Source organism: Pempheris klunzingeri, chromosome 1, assembly GCF_042242105.1.
Source record: "Pempheris klunzingeri isolate RE-2024b chromosome 1, fPemKlu1.hap1, whole genome shotgun sequence".
NCBI lineage: Eukaryota > Metazoa > Chordata > Actinopteri > Acropomatiformes > Pempheridae > Pempheris > Pempheris klunzingeri.
In genome coordinates this window covers 20,079,747-20,098,465 of record NC_092012.1, presented here as the reverse complement: position 1 = coordinate 20,098,465, position 18,719 = coordinate 20,079,747, and the positions used below count along the sequence as shown (strand labels likewise).

Below are 18,719 nucleotides of genomic sequence, written 5' to 3'. Positions count from 1 at the left end.
AGCCAATGGGGACGGAGAAAACTGAACTGCGGTTTCCTGTGGAGGAGTTTGAATTTTCCAACGAGAGCAACACAAACAGTGTGAGTGTGATAAAGGAGCGTCGCGCCCAAAGTAAGTGCACATATCTGAAAGCTTAACACGTAAACGATTCATTTCAGCCGTGAGTTAACGTTACACAGGCGTCATTCAACACTGTGTTTTATTATTTCCAGCCGTTGATTGGTTGGTCTTTGGTTAAAATCCAAATTAACGTCTGCTAAACCCATGTTAAACCAAGCTAACGTGAGATTTAGCGTTAACGTTAAGTCCAACAGGCGCTGTTAGCTTACTCACATGAATTAATGAATTGGCGTTTATGTCAAATTAACCTTCATTAACACCTCAGTGGACTTTAGCTGGTGTTACCAAATAACACTGTAACTAAAATGGTAACAGTAGTTAGCCGCTGTTACGTTAGCTATGATTAACTGTAACGCAGCTAGATTATATTTGCTCATTTCACCAGCTAATGTCAATGTTTAGGTTAGCCTTATAATGTAACGTCTCTGTACAAATACAATGTCATGCATTAAATTATTACTATTATTATTATTATCGTTATTATAGTTATATTTACATAATTAAAATTGTTCCTTGTTACAGTAACTAATTAGCGTTAGCTAGCTTATGTTACATACAGCTTATGTTGTGTTTGTTATTCGGTTAGGCAGAGAAGAGAGGGGTGAACATTAGTTAGTATTAAGAGACTTTAACGCGTTCTTTACAATACATACAGTTATCCTACGATTTCTGATCATATCGGTCATCATGATTGTTGGCTGCTTGGCTTTGTCTTCACCCTTCAAATAAGTAGATGTCTGTGTGGGCAGGTTGGAAACCATGAGCTGGGCGGTGGAGGAGTGGAAGGATGGACTTCCAGGGAAAGCCCTGCAGAAGATCCAGGAGATGGAAGTCCAGCTGGACAAACTGAAGAAGGAAAGGACCCAGAAACAATTTCAGCTGGACTCTTTGGAGGCTGCCCTGCAAAAACAGAAACAAAAGGTCAGTGGAAAAGAGGAATGGATGGATGGAGTGAAAATGTATCTTTAAATAGATGAAACTGTATTGAATCCCTAGGTGAAGTTACTGTTGCAGTGGCCCAGAAAAAATGTGCACACACAATGAAAGATATTTTTGTTATGTAAATGTAAGTATTGATCATCAGTGTTTGTCTCCAGGCGGACAGTGAACGTACGGAGACTTCTGCTTTGAAAAGAGAGGTCCAGTCCTTAGTAGAGTCATGTGACTCTCTGGAGAAAGCCCGTCAAAAGGTCACCCATGACCTTGGAGTTAAAGATCAGCAGGTCAGTTCCTTATGTGAGAAATAAGTAAATGAAATATTACTATTGTTTTACTATTTAGTTTGAAATTCATTCAGTACCAGGGACAATACTAATCGTTCAGTGATAATTGACATACCATATTATTTTTCACAGATTCACTCGAGTGTATATTTAAGCTAACAAACTTTTTTTTTTTTAAATGCAATGTACAGAAAGAAAAGCACAGTATTTTATATCCATGGACCATTATAACTGGATTGTTACACATTAATTGGAAAGTTGCTCAGTGTCATCTACTACAGAGCTGCCCAATGGAGAAACTCATAGTCACTAGTACCCAATCAACCGCTGGAATGGCAAATTTAAGGAAACTTAAACCCAGGTTATACTAATCTGGTATTAAATGTAATTTGAACTGTCTGTGATCTTGACTAAAGGTGCGCTACCTGGAGGGTCAGCTTAACTCCTGCAGGAAGACCATAGAACGACTGGAGCAGGAGCTGAAGAAGTGAGTCCACTGTCTATTGATATGCATGTTGAATAAACTATTTGACCTGATGAAAACCACTCAAATCCTGATGCTTGATTGACTGTTATGCCGTTTTTGTTGTCTTTCCTTCTTCTCAGGTACCAAAATGAACTGGATCGTTCTCAGCCTGCTGGCTCTTCGTCCTTGTCATCCTCCTCCTCTGAGCTTCAGCCCTACACTACTCCACAGAAAAGTTTCTCTACCCCAGCTCCTGTCCCGGCCTACAGACAGCAGGGTATTTCAGTTTGTTTTCATCTTCTGTGTCTCAAGTTCATGTTTTATGCATTTTATTGCTTCTTCTTCTTCTTCTGTCGGTTTACCCTGACATGGTGTTTGTGTATGTGTTCCATAGATAACCGACTGGAGGAGCTTCAGGAGAAATACAGCCAGGAGGTAGAAGAAAGAAAAAGGCTGGAGACTGAACTCAAAGTCCTGCAGGTCAAAGTGAGTATATTACTTATATTTATTATGTATTATTGTTTCTTTGTAGTTGTTGATGTTAACTTATCTCTTCTCTTGTAGCTGTTGAGTCAGTCCTCAGTCAGTATAAGCCACAAGGACATTGCTGCCCGCCAAGCTGGATCTTCCATATTCCCGTGGCAGCAGCAAGATCCAACCCACAGCCGCCAGGAGGCAGTGGAAACACCACTAAAGAGGCGGGGGGCATCCCTCTGGGATGCTCATGAGGAAACGCCCATTAAACCGAGTCAGCGAATTAGCACCTCCAGAGCAGTGCAGAGTCCCAGTGTGTCCTCCCAACAGATGGAGCAGCTGAAGACCATCAACCAAGGTGGACTGTGTATACTTTGTTAAGGAATTAATAACTTGGGTGATGTTTGGTATTGTTTCCCTGAAATGTTAAGTAGCCTTTTGTTTTGCACTTTTACCACAGAAAAATGTATTTGGCTCCTTTTGAGTCAGATATTCTGGTCATGTCAAGTAACAGAACTTTAATTTTAACTGTGTCTTCATCCAGAGCTGCGTGGCCGTGTGTCAGAGCTGGAGAGGAATATGTCCACTCAGGAGAGGGAAATTCGTAGCCAGGCGTCCAAGCTGCAGGAACTACAAACCCAACTGAATCAGGCCCGCAAAGAGCTGGCTGACCGGGAGAGAGACCTGTCCAAAACCAGCCTCGAGCTGAGTCAGACCACAGACAGACATCAGCAAGTTGTGGCCAAGGTATGTTTCTATGATGTAGAGACTTTATTAATACAGAATATATTGTTTTTTTTACTGTCTCTGCTTAATGGCATAGTTTAAAGGAGGAAAAATGGGTTAAAAAAATGTGAGAAAACATGTAAATATTCTGCTTAATCTTTTCAGTGTTCATCAGTTGAACAGAAGCTAAAACAAGTCTCTGAGGAGATGAGCTGTCAGAGGCACAACGCTGAGAGCTGCAGACGAGCCCTGGAGCAAAAACTCAAGGACCAAGAGAGAGACAGTCAAAAGGTGCAACAACTCATAATATAGTTAGACCTTCAATGTTTTTCGGTGTACCCAAAAATTGGAAATAAAAATGCATTTTCAAAAACATTTTAGTAAACATGTTTGTGCCTCTTATTTTGTGTAGGAGCTCGCCCAGCTGCAGAGTTCTCACCAGGCTGTGGAGCAGCAGCTGAACCAGACCAGAACCAAGCTAACACAAGACATCCAGCAGTCCAAAAAAGAGTGCAACATACTGCAGGCTGACATGGAGAAGGTAACTTTGGACCACCTTTCTGCTTTTCATTCATTTACTCAATTTCATTCTTTCTTCACAAAGCTATCAGCCTGGATAACTTGGAAGAAAAGTCATTAAACCCTCTCAGAGGGATTATGGGCATTTATATGTTACATTTGCATTTCTGCCTTGGTTTGCAAGTCTCCCTTCTCCTCCTAACTCTTCTCTCCTCTTTCACCTTGTCAGATGGGATTCCAGAAGAGTCAGATGGAGAAAGAGAAGGAGGAGCACAAACAGAAACTGCTGAGGTCAGAGCAAAGCCTCCAGGCCAGCCAGACTAAGGAGCAGGACCTCCGCAAGAAAATGGAGGTAGGATGCTTTTAGTAGAATATTTCCTGTGAATTGACAAGTCTGCTGATATAGCCTTTATATTAATGTCTGAAAGCCCCCTGTGGCCAGCTAAAACAGTATCAAAAATTATTCAAAAATATTTTAACCAGATTACTAAAATGTAAAATTTGATGTCAGTATTTATCTCAGATATACAAGCAGGTGGTTCCCATTCTATCCTACCACCCTTTTGGTCTACATTACTTCCCCCGTCTCTGTCATCACCTTTTGCGTCCACATCTCTTCCTCCCTCCAGGAGCTGCAAAAAGAGAAGAACAGTGTGACTGTCCAATTGGACCAGAGCAGCAGGCGCTTGAGTCAGCTGGAGGAAGAGAAGAAGAGCGCAGACCAGAACTTCAAACGCACCCAGGGATTACTAGATGACCTCAAAGGTGAGTTAGTTGGCATTGGCACAGTTATTTTAGGGAATTATCTGAGGTTATCGCAGTTTCAACTCCTGTATCTTCTTGTTTTTCAGCAAAGTCAGAAGTGCATGTGGAGGAGCTGAAGAGACTTCAGTCTAAACTGGAGCAGCAGACTCAGACTTCTGCCCGGGAGCTGGAACATGTGAAGAAGACGCTCTCTGACGCAGAGACCAATTATGACAGGTGAATATAGTTTTACTGTAGAAAACTGTATTGTAGACAGTCCAGTCAAAGTTTGTGATTAGTTAAGACTATACATATATCTATGATATTGAACTTCTGTCATTGTAAATATTTTCATCACACGGTAGATCTCAGAATGAGCTGCAGAAACAGAGGCAAGAGGCTGAGAAGCTGACCAACAGGTTAACAGTCCTGGAGAAGGAGAGCCAAGAGCTGAGATCCAATCTTACTGCAAGTCAGAGTGAGTGTAAGGAACTGAAACAAGAGCATCAAGCCCTGCTGGAGTGGAAGAAAGAGAAGGAGTCCTTGATCAATGAAACTGAGGCTGTGCAAAAAGACCTCACTGACAAAATTGGCAACTTGGAGCACAGTCTCACCTCACTGACCGAGGCTACAGATGAACTAAAGGTAAATAAAGACCAAACTGCTTGTCCAAATTGATCTGTGCATTTTAGGACGTGTTGTATTTGTTTTACCATTAATTCTCATTGCTTTGGAGATGGGCTGTGGGCTGATGGCAAAACACAATGCTTACCACTGATGTTTTGCTGTGACATGTAAGTAGTTCAGCACTCACAGTCTGTTCACTATTGCAGAAGCAGCTCATGGTTGTAGAGGGAGACAAGGCCAGTCTGTCTGCTCACATCGATTCCTTGAAGGGAGAACTCCTCAACAAGAGCACAGAGTTGGAGGAAAGGGAGCATCAGTATCAGGAGCTCCAGTCTAAGTACTCTGAGGCTGGACTGAAGCACACTAAAGACTTACAGAATGTTGCTGTGCAAGTGGTGCAGCTTGAAGCACAGGTGAGATATTTCATTGTTTGCTTTTTCTAGTTTTTCCAGTATGTTGTGTGGTCCCAAAGTTCAAGAGGCTGAACGTGGATGTGTCCAACAGTTTTCCATAACTAGAGATCTCCGCCGAAAATGGATTCTTAGTCTTGTGTAGGGCTCTATCATGTTTGAGCAAAGAACATTTATTTCTAAGTTGACTGATCTCTGAACTTTAAAATCCCTCCTTCCTGTTTCATAATTGAATCAGCTGATAAACAATATTTGGACTCAATTTTTCAAATTTGACTGAACTCAAAGCTTTGTAATCAAACTTCTTCCTAGTTTGGCCTAATGCTTACTACTTTGTCCGAACAGGTCAAAGGTCTGGAGTTGCAGTTGCAAAAGGAAATGAGTCGAGCTGAGCAGGCTGAGAAGACCATCACAGAGCTGCAGGATGAGCACAAAGCAGCCTGCGATCTGGCTCACTCCAAAGACCAGCTGGTCGAGTTGGGCCAAACGGAGATCAGCCAGCTGAGAGAGAGTCTCGCTCAGGCGACTGCACAGCTTGATGAGCAAAATGCCAGGTGGGAGTATATTGTTATTGGTATTATTGTTGTATAGTTTAGAATTTTGTATGACTGCCTTTTCCAATATACCAGCCCTGCAATAAATCCTAGCTTTACAAACTTTATTGAGTTTAAGTTTTGCTGAGTCTGCATCTGAGAGGTGTTGATAGAACCCTGCTTCACTGTGCAACATGAGATGGCAGTGAAAGAGGTTAATGGATACCGTCACAATAAAATACGTAGGGATGCCTCTGGGTCTTATGATATGAATACTGTGTCCCCATTGTTTCCCTGGGGAAACAGTAAATGTAGCTTGCTTTTACAATGCATGTTTTCTGTCTTTGGTGTCTAATCTACCAGGTTGGCAGAGGAGAAGGCAGCCCTGCTGAAACAGTGTGAAGAGAGCGTTTCTGCAAAGGTTGAAGAGACGGAGCAGCTCAAGCTGCACTTGGAGGAGGCTCAGCAAGAGCTGTTGCTCACCAAAAACCAGGTCTGTTTTATGGTCTGGAACAGAAACGTTTCGAATGGACAAACAGTTAATTATTCTTTTTATGTGTTCCTCTCATTTCTATTGGAGTTTGTTTGTAACTTCAGTGGCAAATAGCAAAACTATTCTGATGATCTTTTATAGTGTATTACTGTGCTTTTCCACCATGTTAGGTATTGTTTGTTACTTTTGTCTGAGCCAGTAAAAACCATAATTGAATCTTCTGTTCATCTTTCAGGTCAGTTCCATGGGTCAGTTCCTGAAGGTCCAAGAGCAACTGGGAGCTGAGCTGCAGAAACAAATGAAGACGTTGTCGGACAATGAAGAGGAACACAAAAAGATGAATGAGAAACAATCAGGAGAGCTCAAACAGTTAGAGGAGCAGCTGAAGGATCTGCGGAGCAACACAGAGGAGAAGGACCTGCAGCTCAGAGAGGCTGAAGCTCAGATTTTGTCTCTGGAGAAACAAAAGGCTGAGCTGGAAAATGCCATTCAAGAGAAGAAGGAAGAGGCTGAGGTAAATTATTACACTTTTTAAGAGGATGTATCACATTTTGTGGTTTATTTAGTCCTGCATATTTTTGTAATATATACACTCAGCTGAACGTCTTGCAAATAATAAAATGTATTTCTTATGAAGAACCTCCAGGAGGCTCACTCTGAGAAGATCAACAACCTTCTGGAGCAGATGTCTTCCTTAGAAGAAGAGTTAACTGCAAGCAAAGATGCAGCAGAGAAGCTTCCAGTCTTAAAGGATGAACTGGACATGGTCAACCAGTCCCATGCGGACCTTAAGAAGTGTCTAGAGGCTCTTGAGAGGAGTCACTCCTCCACTGTTGAAATAAAGTCCAACCTGGAGAACACCCTCACCGAGAAAATCAATCTGATCTTTACTTTGGAGAGTGACGCCAAGGAGCTCACAGAGAAGATGAGGAAAGAGTCAGAGAGTCACGCTTTGGAGATTGCAAATGCCCTTAACAAAGAGAGGCGTCTTAAAGAGAAGCTTGAAGCTGTTAAGCAGTCACTAACTGCTGCAAAAGCAGAATCAAGTTCTCGACGGGAGGAGATCAAGACCATGAAGACGACTCTGTCTGCTGCTTCACAAGGCTTAGAAGAGAGAGACAACACAATAAAGAGTCTGAAGGAGAAGCTGAACAAATCGGAGGCAGAGCAGGCTAAAACGTCAGATCTCCTGAAGGAGAAGATGGTTGCTATGAACAAAATCAAGGTTGGTTACTACTTTGGGCATGGTGATATTAGTTATATTAGTCTTGGCTTGCTATGGATATTGTAACAAATGGTTGATCTTCAAGTGTAATGTGTAAGTGTAATTTGCTTTGTTCATTTAATTTTTCACATTAAGGTGCAGCTGGAGATGCTGCAAATGGACCTGGATGACAATGAGACAGCCATGAACTCCTTTGACAGTCAGGTGGAGGAGCTGAAGGTAACCAAAGAGTTGCTGGAGGCTCAGCTAGCTCAGAACCAAACCCAGATGTCTGACATGGAGGCCAGGCTGGAGGACAGCAAAGCCCAGGTAGAGCCACTGAGTTACACAACAGTCTATCAAAATAATTTTGTGCCTCAGATTTCTTTAATTGTCTAAGGGAGCAAAATGGCATCAACTCCAGTTGCTCCACAGGGAAGAAAACATAACTAATTGGATTAAATCTAAACTTTAAAATCTATCCTTTTCAGGTATCTGTCTTGGAAACCCGGTTAGAGGAAGTCCAATCTCAGAACTCTGTGCTGGAGACACAGTACGTCACAGCTAGGGAGGAGTTGGAGGAGAGGAGCTGTGAAGTAACTCGTCTGGAGGAGGATGCTGTCAGACGAAGCGAGCTGGAGGAGAGCGTTGCTACTTTAGAGTCCAAGCTCAGCCAGATCACAGAGGAAAATGTCAAGTTAGAGACAGCTCTCAGGCAGACAGTTGAGGATAAAAACAATAATCTTAACCAGTTACTACAAGAGAGAAACAACCTTGAGGCTACTTTGAAACAGTTAACAGATGACAAGGAGCAAGTCAAAACTGAAATAATTAGAGTAAATGTAGAGAGGAAACAGTTGGAAGCCAGTCTACATAAGCTAGCTGAGGAGAACAAAGATCTGCAGACCAACATTAAGCAGTTGACTGAAGAAAAGCAGGAGATCGATCAAATTGCGGCCGAGAAACAAGAAGCTGAATCGACGCTTAGACAGGTCATTGAGGAGAAAGCCCAAGTAGATGCTACCCTCAGTCTGATAAATGAGGAAAAAGTCCAACTTGAGGCCAAACTAAGTGAGCTAACCTCTAAGGAAAATACCTCAGTCGCCAACTTGAATCAAATAGTTGAGGAAAAGCGTCAGCTGGAAGTGAACTATGATCAGCTGACTGAGGAGAACATCAAACTTCGATCTAGTGTCAGTGAGGTAACTGAGGAGAAGCTGCAGTTACAAGAAAGCATAATGAGACATGAAAAGGAAGTGGCCTCACTGAAAGAGGAGAATGAGTGTATCCAGCACTCCCTCCTGTCCACGGAGCAGGAGCAGGAGAGGCTGAAGGAGCTGCTTGAGATGAGAGACAGGAGGACTGAGGAGGAGAACAGAGAGAGGTACAGTACAGCTTTATATGCTTCTCTTCACTGTCTATGTATGCCTTTGTATGCTATTAGATGTTTTCTTGACACAATTTTTGGAGTATTAACATTCACTTTTATGATCACAATGCAGGAGCCAACAGTTTGAAGCAGAGCAGGCAAAGCTGCATCAGAAGTTGACAGGCTTACAGAAGGAGCTGACTGTGTTCCAGCAGCAGTATAATTCACTGCTGGAGCAGGTGGGCCAACAACAGAGCCTCATACTGCAGCTCTCAGAATCACAGGGAACACAGAACCCAGAAGAAAAAGTCAGCAACATGGAGTCTGAAGAGACAGAAATTGGTGGTGAGTGTAAACTGAAACTGAAGACTAAAATTCCTCTTCTTCCTTCTTATTATGAGATTATCTGTAACTGTTTCCTCAACAGAAGCAGCAGGACAGACTGATGTAGAGCTGACACTTGATACAAGCATCAGTGCCAATACTGAGTCCCTTCTCGCAAAGGAACCGCTGATCCCCGTAGTGTCTGAGCTGTGTGAACCCTCCCACCAGTCTGATGACGCTTTCAGGTACACAAATACACGTGTGTGCTTTTTTGTGTTATGTGTTTTATTGCATAATGAATAAATGTAAATGTGTCACTCAACCCTGGCAGTGGGACTGAGTTGGTCTTCAAGGAAGACATCACTGAGCAGGAGATGATCCAGGAACAGTTGGACGATGACAGGGAGACCTGTGTGGCCAATGCAGAGGGAATGAGGGCTAGCCAGCAGCAGCAGCAGCCCTCAGATCAGGTAGACAACAACTATCACAGCATGTGTTTGACCCTCAGTCATGATGCTGTCTTGGGTTTCTGGGATGTTTGGCATACAGCAGTTTAAGTTTAACCCCCCCCCCCCAATTAGAGTTTTGATTATGAGTTTAGACATATGCTTTCTATGTGTCAAGTGTACCGTGTACTGTATAATTGTATTTTTATTTGAATACAAGAAGTATCATTGAATATGTTTTCATATCATAAACAGAATGACCTTGGGGGCCAGGCTTGACGTATTGTTGCGTCTTCTTTCTTGCAGGTTCCTGAAGACAACAGTAGTCCCAGAGATATTCCTGAAAGTAAACCTGAAGTCTCTGAGCTTCCTCCGCTGTCCTCCAGACAATCAGAATCCTCTGGTGAGTAAAGAAATGGTGCTTGTTGTTTCAATAATTGTGTTATAGTAGTATATATATAGTATAGTATAAAATGGTGTTTTCTTGCGTTATGCACTTACTTCGCAAAAATAATTTAATCACTGACTAGTCATAATACAGAGTAGTAATTAAATTTTTCAGGGGAATCCAATTTTTAAAGTTTAAAAGAACAGACACTTGCTTAGGCCAATAAAAGCATTACACTCTCGACTTCGAGAGTCACTTGATGCTTTTTTTGCTGCAGTCTGATTCACATTATTAATTATTGCTTTAAACCTGATCAATGACATTTAAATAACTTCTATGTATTCAATCCGTCTATCAGCGTCAGAATCGTCCCAGTTACAAGATGACTTCAACCACTACAAGGAAATGATCACAAAACGGGAAAATGAACTCCAGACCCTGCGCTCTGAGTTTGACCTTCTGAACTCCGACCTCACTCTGAGAATGGAGCTGACCTCTGAACTCGAAGTCCAAGTTCAAGACTTAGAGAAGAAAGTTTGCGCTGCAGAGGAGGGGGCACATGGAGCAGCACATAAGCTGAAGATCGCTTTGGAGGACAAAAGAGGCCTCGCTGACCAGGTAGGAGGAAGAATTACTGCCAAATTACTGAATAATTACTTGAATGATTAATTCCACCTGCACACTACTGGTGAAGTATAACTGGTACTAATACTCATGCTCATTCTTAGCTGGCTCAGCTGGCAGAGGAGAGGGAGACATTAACTCTGCAATTGCAAACGGCTAAATGCCAGCTGGCTGACGTCATGGAGATGCTGGAAGGACTGGAGATGGCCAAAGGTAATTTGCGACCGACTTAAATGTGATGGCACAGCAGGATTTACAAAGGGATACACAAGCTGTAAGGTTTGCACTATACTGTTTCATGTTGATATCGATTCACCATTTTCCTCGGCTCTGTAGGTGGATGGGACGAGAAATTCCTTCAGCAAGAGAGTGAGCTAAGGAGGGTGCGCTCTGAGAAAGTGAACCTGGAGCAGCACATCCTGGGCATGGAGTCTGAGCTGGAGAGCTCACAGGAGGAGAGGACCAAACTGAAGGATGAGATGGAGACTCAGAGGAGGACTTGTTCAGGCATGGAGCAGCAGATAGAAACACTCATGACAGAGGTGAGCACTCACATCACATTGCTGTAGTGCTAAATGTACAATACTGTGCACGTATCTGGGGAATTAAAGCGATAGATAGACTCCAGCATTTCAGTTTGTCCTTGTGCCAAAACGGAGGAGCAAGGAGCAAGACATTATTGAACATTGTGTGTTTTTCAAGCTCACTGGCCAATCGGTGTGTGACTATTCTAAATTTCACTATTTATCCAGACAACCCAGCTGAGATCTGAACTTGTGTCCTGCACTGAGGAGCGAGACGACCTGAACCAGTCTTTGGGTCAGTGGCGAGACAAAGTTCACAATCTGGAGAAGGCTAACTGTGATACTCGAAACCTCATTACCATCCTGGAGGACGACATCAGAGCAGGGAGGAAGGAGTATGAAGCCCTGCAAAGCAGCATGGAGAAACTGAAGAAAGAGAGGCAACAGGTGTGTGTGTGTGTGTGGGAAGATGTGCAAAATTTCCTCTATCGCTGATTGTTGATGCTTTCTTTATGACGAGTTATTCCATTTTCTTTGATCAAAGCTGCTGGAGCAGATTAATGCCCTGGAACAGGCGATATCCCAACAGAGTGGAGAAAAGGAAGAGCTCATCGGACAGCTAGACAAGATCACGGAGGACCACACCTCAGCCAATCAGAACACAGAGTCCATGGTCTGCAAGATACAGGTGAGGGGTTATAACTTATTGTTGCTCTTTGTCTTGTTTGTTCAAAACACGATGAAAAACTCAGTGTCTTTGTGAATTTACTCTCAGTATACTTAATACAAAGTGCATTGGCCAAATTGTGTTTAATTCTAATCCTCTTCCTCCTGGTTTTCCCCCATTTCTCCTCAAGGCTTTAGAGGGAGAAGTGTGCCGTCTCTCACAGTCTCTAGAGTCCTCTCTGCTAGAAAAAGGAGAGATTGCGTCTCGTCTGAACTCAACACAAGATGAGGTCCAGCAGATGAAAACTGGTATTGAAAAGCTGCAGGTTCGCATAGAGTCAGATGAGAGGAAGAAAAAGAAGATGGGAGAGCTGCTCAAAGGTGACTCTTCAACTCTGAATTAGCTTAACCTCTTGATTTTGGTGAGTTGGTGTTGGCCTAAATGAGACTCTTTACCTTTAGCTGCCCAGAGAAAGTCTGACTCACTGCAAGATCGCATTGATGCCCTGGAGCGAGAGCAGGAAGAAGTAGAGCAAAGTCTAGAGGAGGCTGTGATACAGGTATACTGTAGAAACACTAAAACTGTCTTACATTGAGGTAGAACATTTCTTTTACTATTGCAACTTATTGCCTGGATTTTGTATTCAGTGCCAATATGTTTCATGGTTTTCTGCAGGCTGAAACTGCCAAAGCTGAGCTGGAGGAGGAAAGGAGAAAGGTACATTCATATGCATCTGTTTGGCTATTTGATTCCACATTTTTCTTTATGTTCTAATAGTAAAACATGTATTCTTGTTGTAAACAATATTATTAATCAGATTTCTCCTCCACCCTTGGCTTGTCTCCTCACCACCCCCTGATCCTTAGGTTGAGGAGGAGAAGACAGAACTCAGCAGGAAACTAGCAGACCTCTCTGCCACACTGGACAACCTGAGATCTGAGAAAGAGCGCATGGAGAGAGAGCTGGAGACAAAGAACAGAGAGATAGAAGAACTGAAGTCCACTAAGGAGGAGCTGGAGAGAGGGTTGGAGAAGGCAGAGGTAGCTAGAAGAGAGGAAGAGGAAAGACAGAAAACCAGGGTAGAGGAGCTGGAGAAAGGAATGAGAGAGGAGGCAGAGAGGCAAACGAGACAAGTGGATAACCTCCAGGCTCAGCTAGATGCCTCTCGACAGAGAGAGATCTCCCTCGAACAAAAGAGTGCAGAAACGGAAGGGGAGAAGGAGAGGATGCAGTCTCTGCTGGCAGAGATGGAGAAAGAGAAAACATGTCTGCAGTCTTCTCTGGGGGAGTGGCAGACAGAGGGAGAGATGCTCCGCTCTCAGGGAAAGGAATGGGAGAAAGAGAGAAACAACCTGAGGAGCAGTATTGAGGCTCTGGAAGAAGAAACTATGGAGCTTAAAACACTCATAAAAGCTAGAGAGGAAGAAAAGCAAATGTTAGAGAAGGAGGAAGGTCAGAGACACGACTCCCTGAAATCCATCTCATCTCTTACTGCAAAGAATGAAGAGATAGAAAAAGAAAATGGACGACTGGCAGAGGAGAAGGAGAAACTGCACTCAACCCTGTTTTCTGTGGAACACGAGAGAGATAATCTGCACTGCACGCTTGCATCTGTAGAAGAAGAAAGAGAAAGACTTAGGCAAGAGAGGGAGGTGTTAGCTGATGAGAAAGAGAAGCTCCAGTCTAGCCTCTCTGTGATAGAAAAGGAGAAACATGACATTCAACAAACTCTTTCTTCACTGAAGCAAGAGAAGCAACAAATAGAGGAGGAGAAACAGAAGTTAGAGGCTGAAAAACAAGAATTGCAGTCTTCTGTTTCTTTGATTGAAGTAGAGAAAAAGAGCCTCTCTTCAGCTCTTTCTTCACTGGAGAACGAGAAACACAGAGCAGAAGAGGAGAAAGAGAAACTTGCAAAAGAACAAGAGACTATTCAGTCTGCACTGGAGAAGGAGTTGGAAACACACAAGTTGTCTGTCGCACAGCTCAATGAGCAGGTACACATGCAGTTTACCGTCACCTGTCTGTCACCTTCAGTCCTAGAAATCTTGAAATTAAGTAAGAATGATATTTATTTTAATTCTTTCCACATGATTAAATCCGACCACTTTCTGTCCGCCCGTATCAGGTGTCAGAGTTGACCTCTCATGGTGGTCGTCTGTCTAAAGAGAGGGACTCTGCCCTGAGCAAGATGAGTCTTTGGATGAAGACCTGCAAACAGCTGGAGCAGGAGAAGCAAGTGATGTTAAACGGCTCAGGTGTGAAAATATTCAAGCCATCTTGCATACTTTGGGTTTTTGAATGAAAATGTATCTGATTTGAATCATTCCTGACAAAAGCCAGTGATCTGTAAACACTACAAGAAAATGTTGTTGCTACTAGTGATTTAAAAAAGGAGTGCTGTGAGATTTGGCTCAGTGCTAACATGTAGTAGTCAGTTTTCCACTCAGACCTCCTTTGTGCTCTGAAAACATCTCTAGGAAGTGCAGCTGAAGCGTTTGGTTAACATGAACCACATTTTTGTTACAGGTGAAGTAAAGAGCAGCGAGGAGATGCAGACTGAGGTGAACCAGCTGAGGATGGATGTAGAGGAGAGAAAGAAGGAAGTGGATGACCTGACGACTGCCCTGCAGCAGAGGAGGGAGGAGGCAGAAGAAAAAACCAAGGTGGTGGAAGAACTTAAGGCTGCCCTGGATGAAAGGAAGACGGAACTGGAAGAGAAAAACAGAGAGCTGGAGGAGATGAAGAGTGAGTTGGACGAAGTAAACAAACTTCTGGAGGAGAAAAGCAGAGAAGCAGATGAAAGCATGGATAAATACTGCAGCCTGATGGTTAGCGTCCACAAACTGGAAGAGACCAATGACACACTGACGTTACGGCTGGAGCAGCTCACTGCTAACCAACGTACCAACGACGGTACTCACCACCGATGCTCAGGACGGAAGTCTTCCTCCAAACACCAGGAAGGAAAACTGGATGACAACACTGAGAACACGGCTCCTTCAACACCTCCGAGGTCTCCTCAGGGGTCATCTTCAGGGAAGCGGGGTCACCGAGACATCTCCGATAAAGACAGCGCCCAGGAGGCCCTGCACAACCTGACAAAGAAGATCAAAGCCAACGCAGTGACTACACCCAAACCAAGAACTGAACAGGAAGATGAGGAGTTCAGACCAGAGGGGCTTCCTGAGCTGGTGCAGAGAGGTACGTGTTGGGTGGTAATCTAAGGCAGCCACAACTCTGTCACCAACAGCTGCTAAAAGGGCGCCTGTAGTTTTTCTGCACCAGCAATTTCTACTGAGATTTTCAGCAGTCTGGCCTCTCATGTTAGTGACTTGTAGCATGATTACGTTGAAACTTTATGGAGAACACTGATTAATGTTAAAGGGTAACCAATAACATACTCTGCCCATATTTCTATTGGTGTTTGACAACTGCAAACCTTCAGCGTTTGTCCAATTTAGCAAAAATGATAAACGACTGGGTGGAATTCCAGTTTAGTTTTCACTTATCACGAGTTTGTTTCTCAACACCACAAAGACAGATGAGTGAATCCTTTGTTCCCTCACAGGGTTTGCTGATATTCCTGTGGGGGAGGCCAGTCCGTTCATCATGAGGAGAACTGCAGTGAGGCGCTGCAGTCCTCGACTGGCTGCCAGACAGACTGATCTCACGTCTGCACCTGATGGCAAGGTGAGCAGCCCCCCCCCTCACAGAGCACAGGACCGCCTGTGTCACTTATCACCAACAACCAGCTACACAAATACAACATACGCTTGATGGCCATTTTATTTGGTTTGCCTGCATGTCAACACAAACGGAGAGCTCACACTCATTAGACAGTATGTTTTGTGGTATTGTGCTACACAAAAAGAGACACAATACTAATGAACAGTTGAAACAACATCCACCTATTAGAAGTAGCTAGACCTACTATTTCCTAACACAAAATTAATATTAGTGTATTATTAAGCACAATGGAATGATGCACTAGACTAGATTTATAACCAGTGCAAATTACTTCATTTACACACTGGCTCCAAATGTCCATGCAGTGTCCCCATGAAGGCAGCACTACACTTCCCACGCTTTAAAAACACTGGAGACGGCATCTGCTCCTGGTGCTATCTGAGGGTACTAACAAGAGTAGCAGAGTTCATGGTTTCCACAAACTTTCTAGGTTAAGGTGCATGTGTTTGTTCAGGTCGCCTGGCCCCTGACATGTCTACAGGATGTCTGGACCCCACCCACCCTTTAGTCAGCCCGGGTCAGCTTCTAATCATGTCAGGTCAGCTGAAGTGAACCTGAGGTGATGTAGAGGAAGTGGAGGTTTCAGGTCAGAGAGGTCAAGAGGAAAGAATGTCTCAGTCACATGTGTTCACTTACATTCGCGTGCTGCTTCCAACTGAGGTTTATTTCCTTAATGCACAAACGGCCCACTAGTCAGTCATTTTGCCGTCACCTCGCCACTTGTCTCATCTTGCTCTTCCTCCACAGGTTTTGGGGCCCATATCCCTCCAGAGTCCCGCTGCAGACATCTCCAACAGGAAGTGTCTTTCTCCGAGTGGCGAGGAGAAACGTCCGAGTCGTTCGCTGAGTTTACAGAAAACACCAGAACAGAAAGAGAAGCAACCTTTAAGAGAGCAAACACAACAAGGAGACAACTGTCATGTCCAGTAGATCAGTTCAGTGACACACACTTATAGTCTTGCACGTATAGATTTTTTTCTTTTTTGTAGAAACGCACACAAACACATACAAAATTTTGATCACTCCACTTTAAAGAATCCATTTATTTTTATCTAAATTCACTACCACTTACTGTGGGAATTTTATTTTGGTGGGTTTTATGGGCTGTATGTGTCATTTGGTTTGTCTCCTGTCAAATCAGCTCCACTGAAACCTGTTTTGCTCTCTGCGTTCCCTGTTAGTGGTCAGAGGTCACTGTGGAGAAATACATCACTAACCTAGAGACAGCTTTCTAACATTGTTTTTAAGCTATTTTTAATTAAACTGTCTACGTCTTGAATTGTCACGTGTGTCTTAGAATGAATGAAGCCACCATTGTTTTGTGAAGTCTCTGAATGTAAGTTAAACGAGTGCTTGTTCCTCTAACTCACAATCGTGCTCCTGGAGGCCCACTCTTCTTCATCTCCTCTAACTTCATCTCCTCACTATAACCGTTGCTTCATTGTCTTTTGCACTGTCCTGTGTTCTTGATGTGTGTGAGAAAGGCCCTGAACTGTGTAAATATAGCAGTAGATTATATATACGGCATTAACAGCTATGCTTCATCCAGCTATTAGTCCTGTAACAGCACCTGATCGCTAACGGCAGCTAAGATTTTATAGACTTTGTGTTCTGTTTCATATTTTCTAGATATTTTTTTATAGTCATGGTCAAGAAAACAAATCTGATGAAAAATGTCATTCCTTTTTGTTTTGACTTTTGTCTGACTGAACTTTGGAATGAATGCTTTAAGCAGATCTGTGTTTTGTCAGTTTCTGGTTCTTATGTAGGTCTGCTTCAGTCTCACTAATCACTGTAAATAGATAATGATGCCAAATAGTTTGTCCTTTTTTTTTTTAACTAAACCTTTTGTAACTGCTTCATAGCTTGTGTGGAGTCTTTGTCACATACACATGGGTCAAACTATTATTGAATGATTACTTGGTAAAAGTCATGGATTATGCAGAGAAGTGTATGTGTGCAGCAGTTCTAAAAGAGCACAGTACCCTCTGCCACCACGGGGTGGAGAACCTGAGGCATATGGAGTAAAGATGTTGGATATGAATGACTGTATGTGGTTCCTCAGGCCAGGACAGAAACTAGCAAAAAAATCGTGCATTTAACTCTATCCACTGTGTGTAACACACGCAAGAAATTAGAACGATTTTAGTTATTTTTCAGCTGGACCTCTAAATGAGAGAATACATTTTATTAAGTCAGCGTGAAACTAAGTGGTCCCACATTTCATGAGTTGAGTATGAAGTGAAAGATTAATGTATGTTTTTGAAAAGATTCACATCTCCAATTTAAAAGCATGGAAGCCATGCAATCTTTTAGAGTCGAGTAAATCTATCATTTACCAGCCCACCATGCAATCGGTTAAACTTTACTAAATCACCAGTGGTGTCGGTGAGGAGACGCCAGCTGCTGCAGCTCCATTCAGACCCCAAATATCAAAGCACATCAAATTGGAATTTGTTCATAATGGACACAATCAGGTATCGTGTGACTGGTAGAAGAGTGGGAAACAAACCCATGTCCTCATGATGGTTAATACTAAAGTAACACACGTTAAAAAGAAAGTGTCAATTTATGACAGTGACGTCATATATAAGTAGCAGCAGGTTTGAGAATAAACTTTAAGGATTACGTCACTGTAGCACAACAATGACACAATGAGGTGACCAAACCTGATGTCTGCTCCTCATCTTCTAAATGAGAACAGTCAGTATCCCACAGTTTAAACCATTAAGGGTCCTCGTGCTCACTGAGTGTGACAAAAGGAGCAGTGGCAGATGTGAAATGTCACTGACTGATTAGTGGGATTCCTCTGAGTGAACCTTTACAGTGTGTCTGAGGGACACAGCTTTGGATCAATAACATCAATCTTCTCTTCTGATATATGGATGTGTGCATTAGAGGTATTGATGTGTGCCGACCTTTTGACCTCTTGTTTTTCTAAGGCCTACCGAGGACACATCACAAGATATTCATCAGTTCTGCTCCTGTTGGAGCATCGCTGAGGATTTTACACCCACCTGGTCTGTTCATTCACCCATATAGAGGTGTCTCCCTGCCCGGCAGTGGGTGAGGGGGCAGCAGGGCATGCTGG

The 18,719-nt window shown here is 43.1% G+C and overlaps 1 protein-coding gene across 1 annotated transcript; it reads left to right on the top strand.

The window, feature by feature from the left end:
• Positions 1-102: 102 nt before the first annotated feature.
• On the top strand, positions 103-17,448 carry cenpf (centromere protein F). Its single transcript, XM_070829046.1, has 38 exons — positions 103-111; positions 870-1,041; positions 1,218-1,343; positions 1,760-1,830; positions 1,950-2,086; positions 2,204-2,295; positions 2,374-2,641; positions 2,828-3,030; positions 3,175-3,300; positions 3,422-3,550; positions 3,758-3,880; positions 4,158-4,293; positions 4,380-4,509; positions 4,638-4,917; positions 5,106-5,312; positions 5,655-5,863; positions 6,206-6,335; positions 6,571-6,849; positions 6,973-7,560; positions 7,696-7,869; positions 8,031-8,923; positions 9,042-9,253; positions 9,336-9,477; positions 9,564-9,702; positions 9,985-10,081; positions 10,425-10,684; positions 10,795-10,903; positions 11,027-11,232; positions 11,443-11,661; positions 11,759-11,902; positions 12,072-12,261; positions 12,343-12,440; positions 12,557-12,598; positions 12,748-13,875; positions 14,007-14,136; positions 14,408-15,082; positions 15,450-15,571; positions 16,376-17,448. Exons 2-38 carry the CDS (start codon positions 880-882, stop codon positions 16,556-16,558), a joined length of 8,559 nt encoding a protein of 2,852 aa, XP_070685147.1. The 5' UTR covers positions 103-111; positions 870-879; the 3' UTR covers positions 16,559-17,448.
• Positions 17,449-18,719: the final 1,271 nt, after the last annotated feature.

Excerpts from the sequence above, each read along its gene's own strand:
- cenpf (XM_070829046.1), top strand. The coding sequence starts at position 880 with ATGAGCTGGGCGGTGGAGGAGTGGAAGGATGGACTTCCAGGGAAAGCC. Across the intron at positions 2,087-2,203 it reads CCCGGCCTACAGACAGCAGG|ATAACCGACTGGAGGAGCTT; the intron begins GTATTTCAGTTT and ends TGTGTTCCATAG. Across the intron at positions 9,478-9,563 it reads CAGTCTGATGACGCTTTCAG|TGGGACTGAGTTGGTCTTCA; the intron begins GTACACAAATAC and ends CAACCCTGGCAG.